Source organism: Epinephelus fuscoguttatus, linkage group LG19 (assembly GCF_011397635.1).
Source record: "Epinephelus fuscoguttatus linkage group LG19, E.fuscoguttatus.final_Chr_v1".
Classification (NCBI taxonomy): domain Eukaryota; kingdom Metazoa; phylum Chordata; class Actinopteri; order Perciformes; family Serranidae; genus Epinephelus; species Epinephelus fuscoguttatus.
Window position 1 is genome coordinate 35,194,180 of NC_064770.1, and position 14,184 is coordinate 35,208,363.

The following is a 14,184-nucleotide window of genomic DNA, read 5'->3' on the forward strand; positions in this document are numbered from 1 at the left end:
TAGATAGATATTATCCAGAGAATTCTGTTATTTATAAATACATTCCTGATATAACTGACAAATGCACCTTCTGTATCAATATGGTAGAAACATTATAACACTTACTCTCTCAATATGTACATGTGACGATCTTCTGGACTGATTTATAGTTGGGTCTCCAATGACATTTTGGCAAAAACTTTTCACTTGAAGAACCTGATTTCTTAACAATACTCCAAAATTCAAATTTACAACATATACAAAAATATATAAGTAATTTATTTGTTTTATTATCTTAGCTTAATTTTATCATTATAAAACAAAATACTTAAAGGGGAACTAATGTTTTTTTCAACCTGGGCCCTATTTTCCGATCTACTTTTGTCTAAATGAGTGATAGGATGTTCAATATGAGACATTTCTCCAGTACGAAGCTAGGGCTGACCTGCCTGCAGCCCGTGAGCGCGCGCTATGTTAAATGACAGGGCACTCAGACAGCGTCAAGCAACGTCAAAATATGTCCACTAAAAGAGTATTTTTTTCACACAGATAGGCTAGGATTGTTAGTATAATTATCCGACGACATAATGGAAAGGAGAAATGAACGTCTGTGTTTACCTTTAGCTGGATTCAGACATGTTCCTCTGCCTGTTGCTGCTCCCTCTCTCTCCTCGTCCGCTCTTCAGTTTCAATGAGCTCTGCGTCCGTGTACGTCCGTGTACTCTGTGTTCAAATAAATACGGGCGCTCATCAAATTCAAATGGCTCATCCAGATCCAGTTGGTCAAAATCGGGTAAAAATTCAGCCATGACTACTCCAAACAGAGTAACTCCTTGCATTTGTAAGGTCACTCCAGCGGTAACTTCCTGCAACAACTCAAATCTCGTGAGACGTGAGATTTCAGACCCAGCCAGAGCTCAGAGTGAGTGTTGACTTGCCACAACAAACGAATTTTTACCCGATTTTGACCAACTGGATCTGGATGAGCCATTTGAATTTGATGAACGCCCGTATTTATTTGAACAGAGAGTACACAGATGCAGAGCTCATTGAAATTGAAGAGCGGACGAGGAGAGAGAGGGAGCAGCAACATGTTCCACCCGTCCTGTGTCAGTGGGATTGATGTGGTTGAAATGAAACAAAAATTAAGAGCAGTCTATATTCTGTTCAGGACTGATACTTCTCAGATGTTTTATATGTATGTATGAATATATTTTGTGTGTGTGTGAGCAGGGATGACAGGCCATGGATGTGCACGTTCTGTTCATTCAGAACCTCTCAGTTGAGTCTTCACCCAGATCAGCAGAAGAAGGAAGAGGTCGTGTCTCGCCAGATATCCCAACTCATGCTGGTGAGCACGCCGTCTGACTCTGTGTCCTCACATCGTAACGCCTGCCTCTCTGACACACCGCCGCCTCTCACCTCCTCTTCTCCTACATCAACAGCAATGCCAGTATCTCCTCCTGTATCTGTGCAGTGCTGATGAGGAACAAATATTTGCCACCAACCCATGCCTCAACGTGAGTCTCTGTCTTGCTCCTCTCATGCACCTGTTTACTGTCTTCATATTTGTGGGAAATAATACAAATAAAGAGGAATGACGCTGTCCTCAGGTGCTTGTGATGGTCTGAAGCTCGTGTAAACACACAAAGTTGTTGCAGAGTGTTGAGTATTTCATTCATTTCTGCTCGGCACCCACAGTTGCAAGATTACTCCACTGTGATCAAGACTCCCATGTGGCTGGGTGAAGTTGCAGACAAACTCCAGGAGCAACTCTACCAAACGGTTGGAGAGTTTGTGTCTGACATCCAGCTCATTTTCACCAACTGTGCCGCGTACAACCGAGTAAGTAACAAGAAAGAACCTCACACAGTCTCACTTCAAAAGGTCTGAACTATCCCTTTAAAAAAAAAAGGAGGTTTTCATCAACAGTTAAGTACATGTTTTAAGTATGTATTTTAGTGACATGGACTGTTGTGTTCTTTTGCAGGACAATGCTGAATTCCTCGCCAAGGGCAACGGACTGAAGGAGTTATTCGATGGAGAATTTAAAAGTGTGTTCAACATCAGTGATAACTGATGACGGGTAAACGGTGTTCTGTTTTCAAACTCAGTAACTTTTTGGGATAGGTTAAGAAATGATGATGTAATGAGCCCTGTGGTATATGTCTTTCTGACTGATGCCTCTGCTGCAGTCACAGTATTTCAGAATAATAATCAATAAGAGGTAAAGGTACTTTAACTGGAATTAAGTCAGACAGAAATGATCCAGTTTAACTTGAGGTCTTTTTGTGGTAAGGATACTTGCAGTGACAGAACTGTTAGTGGCCAAGTTGCATTGTGGGTAATGTAGCCGCCAGGTTTTTCATGGATGCAAATTGTCGCTGGAATAATAATAATATTAGGACAATATCTGTTGTTCTGATTTTGATCCAGTGTTACAGGAGTGTACTTTTTACAAATACTGTAGTTTGATTAAAGTGAGTGTCACTACCAGGGCTGGGTTAAAATAATCGATTCATCTGATCTAAATCGATCGTCATTTGAATGACACTATATTGATTCATAAAATCCCAGATTGATCTTTTAATATGTATGTTTCCCCGCAGATGTGTGAAGCTTTAACCCCGTTAATCTCGCCATTAGTAAACGAGCCGCGGCGCTAAATTCTTAATGATCAAAGTCTTGAGAAGCTCTGAAGTTACCAGCTCCTTTATCTGTAACTGTTTGCTCACTTTTTTTAGTTTTGGTCTGTTCCACTTTTAAAGGGCCAGTGTGTAAAATGGGTTGAAAACAGTGACATCAGTGGTCAAATTCTAGATTGCAGGGCTCACTCGCTCACCCCTCCCGTCGGGTAAATGACGGTGGCCTCGTAGGGACAAAAAGCCTTGCGCACGACTTTTTCAGGAGTAGGTCTATCTAGCGACGAGGTGAATGTTTATTTAGAAATCTAAGCCATGTTACGATATTGTAATGAATCCCTCACGAGCAGGAGACCAGAGGAGCGTTCGGGAAAAAGGCCTGTTTATTTGAGCACTACAGAAACTCCAGTAACACTCCACTCCGTCCCAAACTCTGAGTCTTCTAGCGTAACAGACACACTTCATACACACATACTCGTTTACCATACTGAGTGGGCACCCCCTCCCCTCTCTGCTCCACCAACCTCCAGCCCGCACACTGACTGACAGCGTAGCCTGTAAACAGAGCTCAGCTGTTTATTTAGCCTAGCAATATCTCTGGACTATAGTCGCTGCAATGGACGACTTTGAACGCGATTTTGAAGAGTTTCTTGTAGCGGACACAGACCCAGAGCCATACCTGTTTGAGCCGGAGCATACAGATGAGGAACTCCATGTGTTTGATGCTGAGCGGGCGAGAAGAGAGGCTGAATGCACAGAATGGGATTCGGTGCTACTGCTACCATCGTTGGGGAGATATATCATCAGGAGGAAAAGCGCCGCAGAGAGTGCATCACAAGGAGTGAAGTTGCGTCTTCTTCTTCTTTTCCTCACAGATGGCAGTTCAGGTTCATTCTCTCCCGTTGCGTTGTAAGTGTGGTCCATTCGCAAACTTTATAACTAAAAAAACTTTTCACTATTCTCTATCGACAAACTACTAACACTCTCTGCTGTTTCCTCCTCCTTCTTCCTTCCTTCCGCTGTCTTCGTTGGTTCATTTATACACGCGAAACGCGTTCTCTGGCTGGCTGGATTGTCCACTCGGTCTGCCGTACATACATGGCGGTGCAAGATGGCGACCTCTCTAAAGCAAGGCCCTTGCTATATATATATATATATATATATATATATATAAAAGCATAATTATAAGGCTACGAAAACCAAACGAATTTTATTTTATGGCAATTATACACTTATATAAACATATTAATGGGTAGAATATTCAGATTCAGATTGACAATAAACCATGCCAAATATTACACACTGGCCCTTTAAGGGCTTTAACCGCCTGGGAAACGTGAGGTCGGATTCTGGGCGCTACTTTTGTGCCTTTTTTTTGTGCCAGCTTTCAAGAGCACAGCGGCAGGTTGCGTCAACCTTAACAATCATATCCTGTTCACCTGAAATCCTGAGTGCAGAGCTGATCTTCTTCCAGGAGCTGTTTATAAGTGTGTAGGCCTGTCGTCTGTGGGACAGATGTAAAGCTCTGGGTGGCCCTGCACTAACATGATCAACTTCATATTTATCACAGGCTGATATGTACGGATGAAGGGAAAGATACTGTATCTGAAGCTGTGATTGGTTGGTCCTCGTCACATGTCATGTGGTGCATGCTGCTGCATTCATAAAGTTAAATGCTGTTTATCCTAGGGCACAAAAATGCGCACTGCTTGAGCACACCTGCCGCTCTTCTATATTGAAAACAATGATTTTTAAGGTGCAAAAGGGTTGTGCACAGCATTTTAGATTGGTTTCCAGTGAAATTTGAGTTTGTATTATGACTTCATATTGCTGTTGCTGCTCTAGAAACATTTAGTTATAAAATATTCAGTTTTAATCCTGTTCTGAATTTATTCCCTTTTTTCAAATAATTTCTTGTAAAAGTTACACTATTAGTTCTCTGAGAATCTCTTTCACATACTAGCAAAAACTGGTATTGTAACTGAAATATCCCCAATCGAATCGATATCAAATAGAATCGAATTGAATCGGGACCTTGTGAATCTAAATGGAATCTATTCAGGAAATCAGTGGTGATACCCAGCCCTAGTCACTACAGTACTTGTGAATAGTGAACTTATCATTTTGGGATGATCCTCAGCACATGATGAGATTTCAGAACAGTTGAAACTGCTTATAGTGATCACAGGTCGTATTCATCACTATAAACAGATGATTATTTTCCTTATTTCTCACACAGGTTACCATCTCATTGACATGTGCAGTTTATATTTATGACATGAATAGAAAATAAAAAGCACAGCTTCGCCATTTACTGATTTTTTTTGACTGTTTAAAGGGCCAGTGTGTAAAATGGGTTGAAAACAGTGACATATAGCATTTAGATTCTAGATTGCAGCGCTCACTCGCTCGCCTGTGCTCACCCCTCCCGTCTGCAAAGTTAGGGTGGCCTCCGAGGATAACAAAAGTGGATTCACCGCACACAGGGCTTGAATTGAATTGCTTCTTATTTTATTAATCAGTCTACAAAACAACGCGTTTCACCCATGGCTTCATCAGGTTTGTTACACAGTCCACAGCACAGGTGATCTGAAATAGGCTGCAGCTGTACTGAATCCAATCAGCAGGGTACACAGGAGTAACATTACTGCTATCCTATTGTCTGTTATGCCTTTGACATAAGACTAAAATTTTCACAAGTGTTTTACAGTAATTGCTCTACCTGGAGATGATGTAACGTTATGAACTCTCCTCCTCACTACCTACTTGTCGAGTCCGACACGTAACGCTATCATACTACGTGCTGACAAATAGTAGCACTTATTTTAGTAGTTTACCTGTCCAGCAGAAAACATGCCACTTCAGCGTTGGATTGAAGCCATTTGTCCTTCATGAACCCCCTCCATCGCTGAAAAACATCACTGATGTTTATTCTCTGCCGTCACTTATCCCGTTTTCTTTGCCCCTCTTTGCGTCTTCTTTTCCTCGCAGATGATGGTTCGGGTTCATTCTCTCCTGTTGCGTGGTAAGTGTGGTCCATTCGCAAACTTTATAACTAAAAAACCTTTTCACTACTCTCTATCGACGAACACTCTGCTGTTTCCTCCTCCTTCTTCCTTCCTTCCACTGTCTTCGTTGGTTTATTTATACACGCGAAACGCGTTCTCTGGCTGGCTGGATTGTCCACTCGGGCTGCCGTACATACATGGCGGCGCAAGATGGCGACCTCTCTAAAGCAAGGCCCTTGCTATACATATATATATAATATAATATATATATATATATATATACATGTATAAAAGCATAATTATAAGGCTACGAAAACCAAACGAATTTTATTTTATAGCGATTATACACTTGTATAAACATATTAATGAGTAGAATATTCAGATTCAGATTCAGATTGACAATAAACCATGCCAAATATTACACACTGGCCCTTTAAAATACAGCACAACTGTTTCATTCCATGACCGGGCATTATCACATGACAAGGTCAGCTTTAATCGCAGGTGCTTTTTCTGTGTGTATTCATTTTCTGTCTCCATGACTAGCAGCTGTAAAAAACTTTCTTTTATCTGTCATGATTTCAATGTGCACGCGGCACCAGCCTCAGGTGGTCAGTGAAGTAAAATAATAATAATACATTTAACCTAGGTTTAAATTAATTCTCTAGAAGTTCTCATGTATGTGGATGTGGACGACTTGATTACTGTTAGCAAATTATTTAACAGTGTTTGTAAAGGAACGATTGTGTCCCAAGCTTTTTGAGGTAGATCACTGTAACTGTGATCATTTTTCACAGTATAATTCCACTGCAGTGCATTTTGTTTACTCCTGAAGGATGCAATATAGTCAGTGCCTTTCTTTATTGATGTAACAAACATTTTTAATATTTCTGTGTTTTTATTAAACAGGAGTTTGTACAATGGAGACAAACTATTTTATATTAGTACTTTAAAGTTAAGTAAAAATGAATTTTCTGTGTGTTGTGTCAAACCTTCTTTTTATTGACATGTTTCCTCTGATGTTGCACCACATGTGAGGAGAGTGCCAAGATGTATGTATTATGACAAAAGTCAGTGTTTGACTTTGTATTTGTCTGAAACGTTCATCATGCAAATGATCAAACAGGATTTTTCATGTCATTCCACAGTATTTCAGGTATGAATCAGTTGCACTCTCTCTCTCTGTGTCTCACTCTTCTGATCTGTCGCCGGTGGATGTTTGTTTTTAAAATAAAATATATATGTACATCTTTAAAGACGTCTCATTTTGATAAACCTGCCTCTTTAAGGTTAAATCTATGTTCCAGATGTAAACAGAAGGCTGTCACCATCTTTTACACAGCAGGTAAATAAAACCTATACTTGTAATTATGGAGGGATTACTGAACGGGCCTAGTGGCACAAGCACGTGGGCCCAAAGTGTCAGTAGGCCTCTAAAAATGGAATATATTACTAATTAATTCACTCCGCTACTCGTTAAATTACTATCCCATTACACCCCATAAAATTAGTACCTGCATATCTCCCCAAAATTAAGATGTGTTCCTCTGTGTGAATGTCAGGGTGATCAGCGTTAAGTGTAGCTAATGCTACATAGCTTCTATTTAGCTTTACCTTTTCTGTTGCCTGTGACCGGTATTTTCCCAGGGCTGTGCCCCAAAGACGGAAAGTCACTCATGGAGCAACATATCCAACCACAAGCTTCATCACTTCTTTGCAGCTGCAGCTGTACACGATTAAAATCCACTTTTGGTTGTTTAGCCAGTGTAGCAATACAGCGCTGACCTCTGCAGCCGAGGAGAGCTCACCTTTGGTGGGGTGTATTTCCTGGAGCTTCACGCTGTTGTGCTGACGGTCGTAGTAGCCGAGGTGTTTCAGACTGAAGGTTTGAGGACGTGTTTTTTGCAGTGTAAAGTATTTTAGTTTGGCTTCCTGCAGCAGCAGTGTTCTTGTCAGCTTTCCTCCCGACAAAACCAATGTAATGGAAATATTTCCATACGTTTAGGTTGGTTTTTCCAACTAGCTTGGCGCTTTATGATGTGCAGGCACAACACAACAATTATTAAAATGAATCCACTGATGTGATTGTTGTATTTCAAGTCAGTAATGATGTGATAACAAAAGTAACGTAACGAATTGTTTAGTTTTGGAGTAACTGTAATATTATTACTGAAATTTCATTAGTAATTAGTTACCTTTTCCAGTAACGTGTGGTATAATATTATTACTGTAATGCATTACTGCCCAACACTGCTCAAAAGAGACTCAAAGTTGCCACAAAAAGATGCAAACTAACTGCGGAGAGACAAAACAACTACAAAAATAATTCAAAGAGACACAAAACAATTTAAACAGACACCAAATTACCTAAAAGAAACACAAACAAATGCTTTAGGGCTGCAAAAAGATTCAAAAAAGGAGGTAAAACTACAAAGTCTGTGTGTCACCTGTGTGGTGGGGTGGTGGGGCCTTTTGCACGTCTGTGCCCAGGTGCCCCCTGTCTCATAATCCGCCCCTGCTGCTGAGACAGACACAAAATAATACTTCCTGTTAAAAACCCAGACTGGGTCCTCCTTTAAAAGAGTAATTACATGATGGATATTAAACGCTGTTAATCCCATATTGAAGCCTCATTGTTACCATGTACTGTATGTGCGGTCAGGTGACGTCACTGACACAGTTGCCAGCAGCAAATCTGTGCTGAGAGCTGCGCAGCCGCGCTGCGCATCCGTCGGCTGAGGTGGACAGCGAGCGCAGCCATTTCTCTGCCCCTCATGAAAAACATCCAGGGGGGGAGTGACGTTTGTCCATCACGCACATAACTACCCCGACGTGCGGGAGTCATGACGTGAGCAGCACATACCGAGGCTGAACTCATCACCGACTGAGATCCGCGCGCTCCAAACTTTCTCCCAATCCAACGCCTGCGCAGACAAACCGGGCTCTGTCTCCTCCATTAGGCTCATGCTGTGCCTCTGTGTCAGCCATGGAGGGAAATGTGCACGGAGGCTGCAGCGACGTGGCGGTGATGCACGTGAAAACTGAGGCGGTCGATGAGAATCCATCTGCGCTGGTTTTGGGCAGTCAGGAGTCGCCTGCGCCCTGCGGAGATACCGCATGCAGAGGAAGAGGGGGAGGAGGAGGAGGAGGAGGGGATCAGACTGCAGAGGAGCTGGCTGACACGACAACTACTCCTGTGCTGCTGTGTGAGTGCAGACATCAGCTCGTTTATCTCTCAATCACCTTTTTCTTTATTGTGCAAAATAAATTAAGATTAAAAATTCAAATAATCTTTCAACATCTTTTTAAAATTCTTCATCATGATGACATAAATGTGTCTGTTATGTGTGTCACCATCAGATCCAGTGAGCACAGACCGCTTCTTCACCACAGCAGGGGATGGAAAGACTTACCTGAAGATCGCTCCAGGTGAGTGCATCAGTGTGTGAGAGGGGTCATACTTTTACTGCTGTGATTGTTGTCAGTGTGTCATCACAGTGATTTAAAACACACACTGTAGAGCATGCACACACCTGTACAGGAGAGGAAAAGTCACACACATGATCTTTGATGTGTTAACATGCCTGTTAGTGCTGACAGACTTTTCCAAAAAACAAAAATACCACACCTGGCTAAAATTTATACAAATATATATAGAGAGATTTATTCTTAATTGATCTCACCCTCTCCTGGTTTATGGCTGTTTTCAGAACCCAAAATGTTCTGTATCGGAGTTCCAAATATAATGTTGATAATAAAAATGACGCATTTCCATTGTATGTCATGTTAAAGCATTCCATATCTCCATAACATTAAATATCCAAAATCATTTAAGGTGTTTTTTGGGACTCTTGAGCCGCGTTTCCACCAAACAAACAACATTTTCTTAAAGAGATTGTGTTGCCGTGAGTCTCTCTCTATTGCATATTTAAAAAGAGCTGGTTTGTGCATGTAGTCCTTCTCAGGTCGGGAGAAAACGTGGATATGTGAGGCATGCTTTCTACAAAAATTCCCGAAATGACACCATTTATCATCAGAAACTGTAAAAACATAAATTATCTTTGGATTTTCAAATTTGCGACCGTCCTTGAACACATCACGTGCGACAAATATCAAATTATATTTCGTCGAAATAACTTCTATGACTCATTTAAAATTTGGTGCACCAACTAACCACCAGAGTCTTTTTTCAACTCCAGGATTTCATCTTTTTGACACTGACAGGCTCGGATTGTTATTTTTAGTGTTTGGCAACATGATGGAAAGGATCCCCACAGAGATAGAGCTTTTCATTGAAGAGTAAGATCCTTTTTGTTTAACCAGAAACACCCCGAAATCATCATCAAACCCACCAGACTCCATTTAAATACTTTCTTTTAAGTCAACAGAAACAAAAAATAAAACTCACTAAAGCCATTTTGGTTCATCTTTCCACTGCTCCAACAATCACCAACTCTGGTTTGGTTGAAACTCTTAATTCACCCAGTTATATACGGAAAACATGCTGCCTCTATACACACTAAAATTACTGTTTATTTACATGGTGGGTCTGGTGATAGAAATTTGGGGGCTGTTCCTGGTTCAACAAAAGGATCTTACTCTTTAACAAAAAGGTCTATCTCTGTCGGGATCCTTTCCATAATGTTAGACACTTGGAGTAACAATCTGAGCCTGTCAGTGACAAAAACAAACACTTTGATTGGACGTAAATGAAACATGCTCCAAGTGGTTACATTGCAGCCTGTTTCGCCGCTGCCGGCTGAAGCCCTCTCATTCAATACTGGACCAGTTTAAAAAGCTGTTGTTCCCATTACTCACTAAGACAAAAGAACATGGGAAAATAGAGTCCAGGTTGGAAAATGCTGAACTTACCCTTTAGCTCATAATGAAAAGCTGGTCGAGTAAACACATTTTCAGGGCCTCCCACACACATTTACATATGAAGCAACCCCACAGTTTGAAAAGGAAATCTAAATCACCTGTGTCCTCTCTCAGCTTCAGCGATGCCACCTGCTCCTTCAGAGAAGACGCTTCCCTCCGGCTCTGATTTCTCCTCCAAAGCCGTTTTGTGTCTGATAGAGGCGGTCGGGCGCCGCTGGGGCCTCTACGAGACTCGAGAACGCTCACAGCTCTTTCAGAGCGTCCAGGAGGAGATGGCCTCCAAGGGGCACGTGCTTCCTGTCGAAAAGATACGCCGCAAGTGGAACAACCTCATTGTCACATACAAGAGGGTTAAAGACCGCAGCCGGGAGACGGGGCACGCCAAAACATCCTGGGAGTTCTTCGATGTAAGTGTTTCCTTTCAGCACTCTATTTCCTCACAGGGAAAATTTCCCCCAAGGTTGGATCAAATATTAAAATGTCTTTAAAAAATCATCAGACACTTCTTATAGTTTATAAATAATTTTGGGGCTAATTTGGACCTGCAGTTGGCTCAGGAAATGGAACTGGATCAGGTCTGAGTTCTGACCTAGAAACAAGGTACCAACACCAAACCATGTTTCATTGCTGCGCAAGCGAAAGTTTCATACTGAAAGTTAATATTAATCAGAAGACACATCCCACTGGCTGACAATTACTTTCTACTTCAGGGTCTCCATCCCATTTGGCAAAGTCCCTTGAATGTTCTCGCATGGTCTGCCCGTCTATACGCCGTATACATTATACAGAGTCTTTACAGTTCTAGAAACGTGAATATGTCTCTCAGCTTTGCCAGGCACATTCCACCTCAACAACCTGGCCACCAGAAGAAAACGCTGGCATTGTATTTTTCTGCAAACCACAGATATGTTACATTTGTACATCTTATCAATGTTTCCAAAGTGACGTAGTTCTGATTGCGTTGTCATCAGGAGGTGGAGGGAATAATGGATGGTTTGAGACCTAGGCGAGACGGCTGCCAAGCTGCAGACCAATGTTCAAGACCAACAAACAACAAAACGGTTGTGTTTTAGCAACCCATTGCGGCATTTCTAGAGGCGATTGTGGCATCAAATATGGACATTTTAAACCAAAACATGAGCCTTATCTACCCATAACCAAGGATCAATCATAATACACCCCTTGCCTCTTCCATTTAGCCCTACCCCTTTGTTCTACCCAAACATACCCCTTCATTTTGCGTGTTCATGTCTAGGGGTAGAGTGTCCAGAGTCTTGTTGGACTAGAAGAGTAGTGCAAAGTGTTGGGGCTACATGGCCCTCCAAGCAGAGGTGTTTCAGAGGCACACTTTAAACTGAGGGTTACAAGAATTCATTGGCAATATGGCGTCACAAGCAACAAAAAAATCCATAAATGTTAATTTTTTTGTCAGTACAGATTTAAAAATTCTGACGACCTGCGTATTGTCTCAGTGTAACGTTTTTTCAATGTATTGCGGACCTTTTCTTCATAACAAACATTACCAAAAAAAACAGCTAGTATGCCGATGTCTTGGTGGGTAACTGGCTAGCTAGCTGTCGTCCCAGTGAATTAAACAGTGTTCACAGCTTCACCTTTTAGTACCAGATCTGTGTGCTAGGTACCCCAACAGAGGGGGGACCAAACATGGGGACGCTAAGGAACGCTTCCACTGGTACCATCCACAACTTTTCACAGTGGAAACTGAGAAATAAATGTGTCCTGAACTGAACCGGACTGCCTGGTGGATACAAGGCTCATAGTGCTGTGGTAAGATCGATAGTCTCTGCGTCTAACAAACTCGCAGGGCAGAGTATACTCTTACAAAATCAAAACCTGATCTGCTGATCTGATCACAAATAACTTGAGTTGTTTATTTCCTCTCTCCATCTCTCTGTGTCTCTATAGTTGATGGACGCCACACTCTGTGACACTGTTGGCACTCAGATTGTCAGCAACAAAAGAAACAAAAGTGGCAACACTGTTTCCACGCTGCCCGGTCCTTTGGCAAAGATCGCTGCAAAACCACAGGTTCCACAGCCCACCACCATCATCCGCCCGAATGGGGACTTTACTTCGACTGGTGGTGTGGACTCAGTGGGCCAGGGAGCCATCAGCAGTCAAATCATCAGTAGCGCTGCTGCCATTACCTCAGTGACTACAGCCACCATTAGCCCAACAAATGCTCCAGAGCTCAAGCCCCTGATCGTCCTCAACAGTGACATTGTTACAACCAGCATTCATCCAGCCACCATTGTGCCATCTCCATCTTTTATCTCCTCACCTTGTTTCACAGAGACAGCTTCTACTTCCCCTTCCCTTGGCTCCATTAGCAACGCAGATCTCAACGCGCCACGCTACGTAGGCCGTAAAGCTCAATCATTCCCATCAGGCGTCATACCCTTCCGGCTCAGCAGTGCACCACTTAGCAACAATCAGAATCTCCTCAGCCTCTCCTCCGCTTTCCCCCATACTTCCTCCTGTCTCACTTCTTCTATCACCACCTCCTTACCTGCAGCAACCATGTCGGGAACCGAGGGCCAGAACCAGAAAGGAAATGAGGAGCAAACAAGCACAACTTTGTTCCAGGAGATTCTGAAGCGACAGGAGGAGCAGGCCTACCTGGACCGAGTGGCTCGCCGCAGGGTGGAAGCCAGAGAGAAGAGGCGCGAGAGGAGGGAGGTGCGGATGGCAGAGTCCCTCGGCAGGATAGCCACAGCACTGGAGCTGCTCTCCTCCAAACAGGACACAGTCATTGCCCTCCTGCAGAGACTGGCTGATCGGAAGTGATGAAGGGTGAAAGCGGGGACTCATAATTCTGAGACCACACATATGAGAACTTCTTAACACTCCTACCATGCAATTACCCAGAGTTCCATAATGCTACTGAAAAGGGTTTTACTCTCCTGATTTTGATGTAAATAAAATTCTAGAAAATCATGTAAGCTGCTCACTTTTCTAAAGGTAAGTTTGGTATTTTTAAACCTGGAACAATCATTTATTAAACTGGTCCAGGTCTGGGCGAGAGTGCTTCAGCTGGCAGCCGCAAAACAAGCTGCAGTGTAACCACTCTGGGCATATTTGCACCATCAATTTACTTCCACTAAAAGTGCTTGTTTTTGCCTATTACAGGCTCAGATTGTTACTCCAGGTGTCTAACAACTTATGGAAAGGATCCCGACAGAGATAGACCTTTTTGTTAAAGAGTAAGATCATTTTTCTTTAATCAGAAACAGCCCCAAAATGGCCAGCACCAGTTCAACCAGACTCCATTTAAAAAAACAGTAATTTTAGCATGTACAGAGGCAGTATATTTTCATTTCTAACTGGGTGAATTAAGGGCTTATTTCAACCAAACCAGAGTTAATGATTGTTGGAACTGTGGAAAGACAAACCAAAATGTTTTTGTGAGTTTTATTTTGTTTCTGTTGACTTTGAATAAAGTGTATGTTTTACGATGATAGAATTATAGCATTTTTACATGGAGTCTGGTGGCTTTGGCAGTTGCTATTTTGGGGCTGTTTCTGGTTAAACAAAAAGGATCTTACTCTTTAACAAAAAGGTCTGTCTCTGTAGGGATCCTTTGCATAAGTTGTCAGACACCTATGATTATAACCTGAGCCTGTCAGTGGCAAAAACAAGCACTTGTAGTGGAC

At 42.2% G+C, this 14,184-nt stretch overlaps 2 protein-coding genes across 12 annotated transcripts in view; both read left to right on the forward strand.

Annotated features, from left to right (window-relative positions):
• sp100.1 (SP110 nuclear antigen, tandem duplicate 1) overlaps window positions 1–6,885 on the forward strand; it is a 67,896-nt gene extending 61,011 nt beyond the window's left edge. For all 11 annotated transcript variants that reach the window (XM_049560719.1, XM_049560717.1, XM_049560714.1 and 8 more), the window contains 4 exons: window positions 1,213–1,330; window positions 1,425–1,499; window positions 1,681–1,824; window positions 1,970–6,885. In XM_049560719.1, coding sequence (XP_049416676.1) covers window positions 1,213–1,330; window positions 1,425–1,499; window positions 1,681–1,824; window positions 1,970–2,059 — 427 coding nt within the window. In that variant the 3' untranslated portion in view covers window positions 2,060–6,885. The remainder of the gene's footprint in view (window positions 1–1,212; window positions 1,331–1,424; window positions 1,500–1,680; window positions 1,825–1,969) is intronic.
• An 835-nt stretch (window positions 6,886–7,720) lies between these two features.
• LOC125879100 (uncharacterized) lies at window positions 7,721–13,641 on the forward strand. The gene is made up of 4 exons (XM_049560747.1): window positions 7,721–8,835; window positions 8,990–9,058; window positions 10,625–10,917; window positions 12,437–13,641. The coding sequence occupies exons 1-4, from the start codon at window positions 8,616–8,618 to the stop codon at window positions 13,316–13,318; spliced, it is 1,464 nt and encodes a 487-aa protein (XP_049416704.1). The 5' UTR covers window positions 7,721–8,615; the 3' UTR covers window positions 13,319–13,641.
• Window positions 13,642–14,184: the final 543 nt, after the last annotated feature.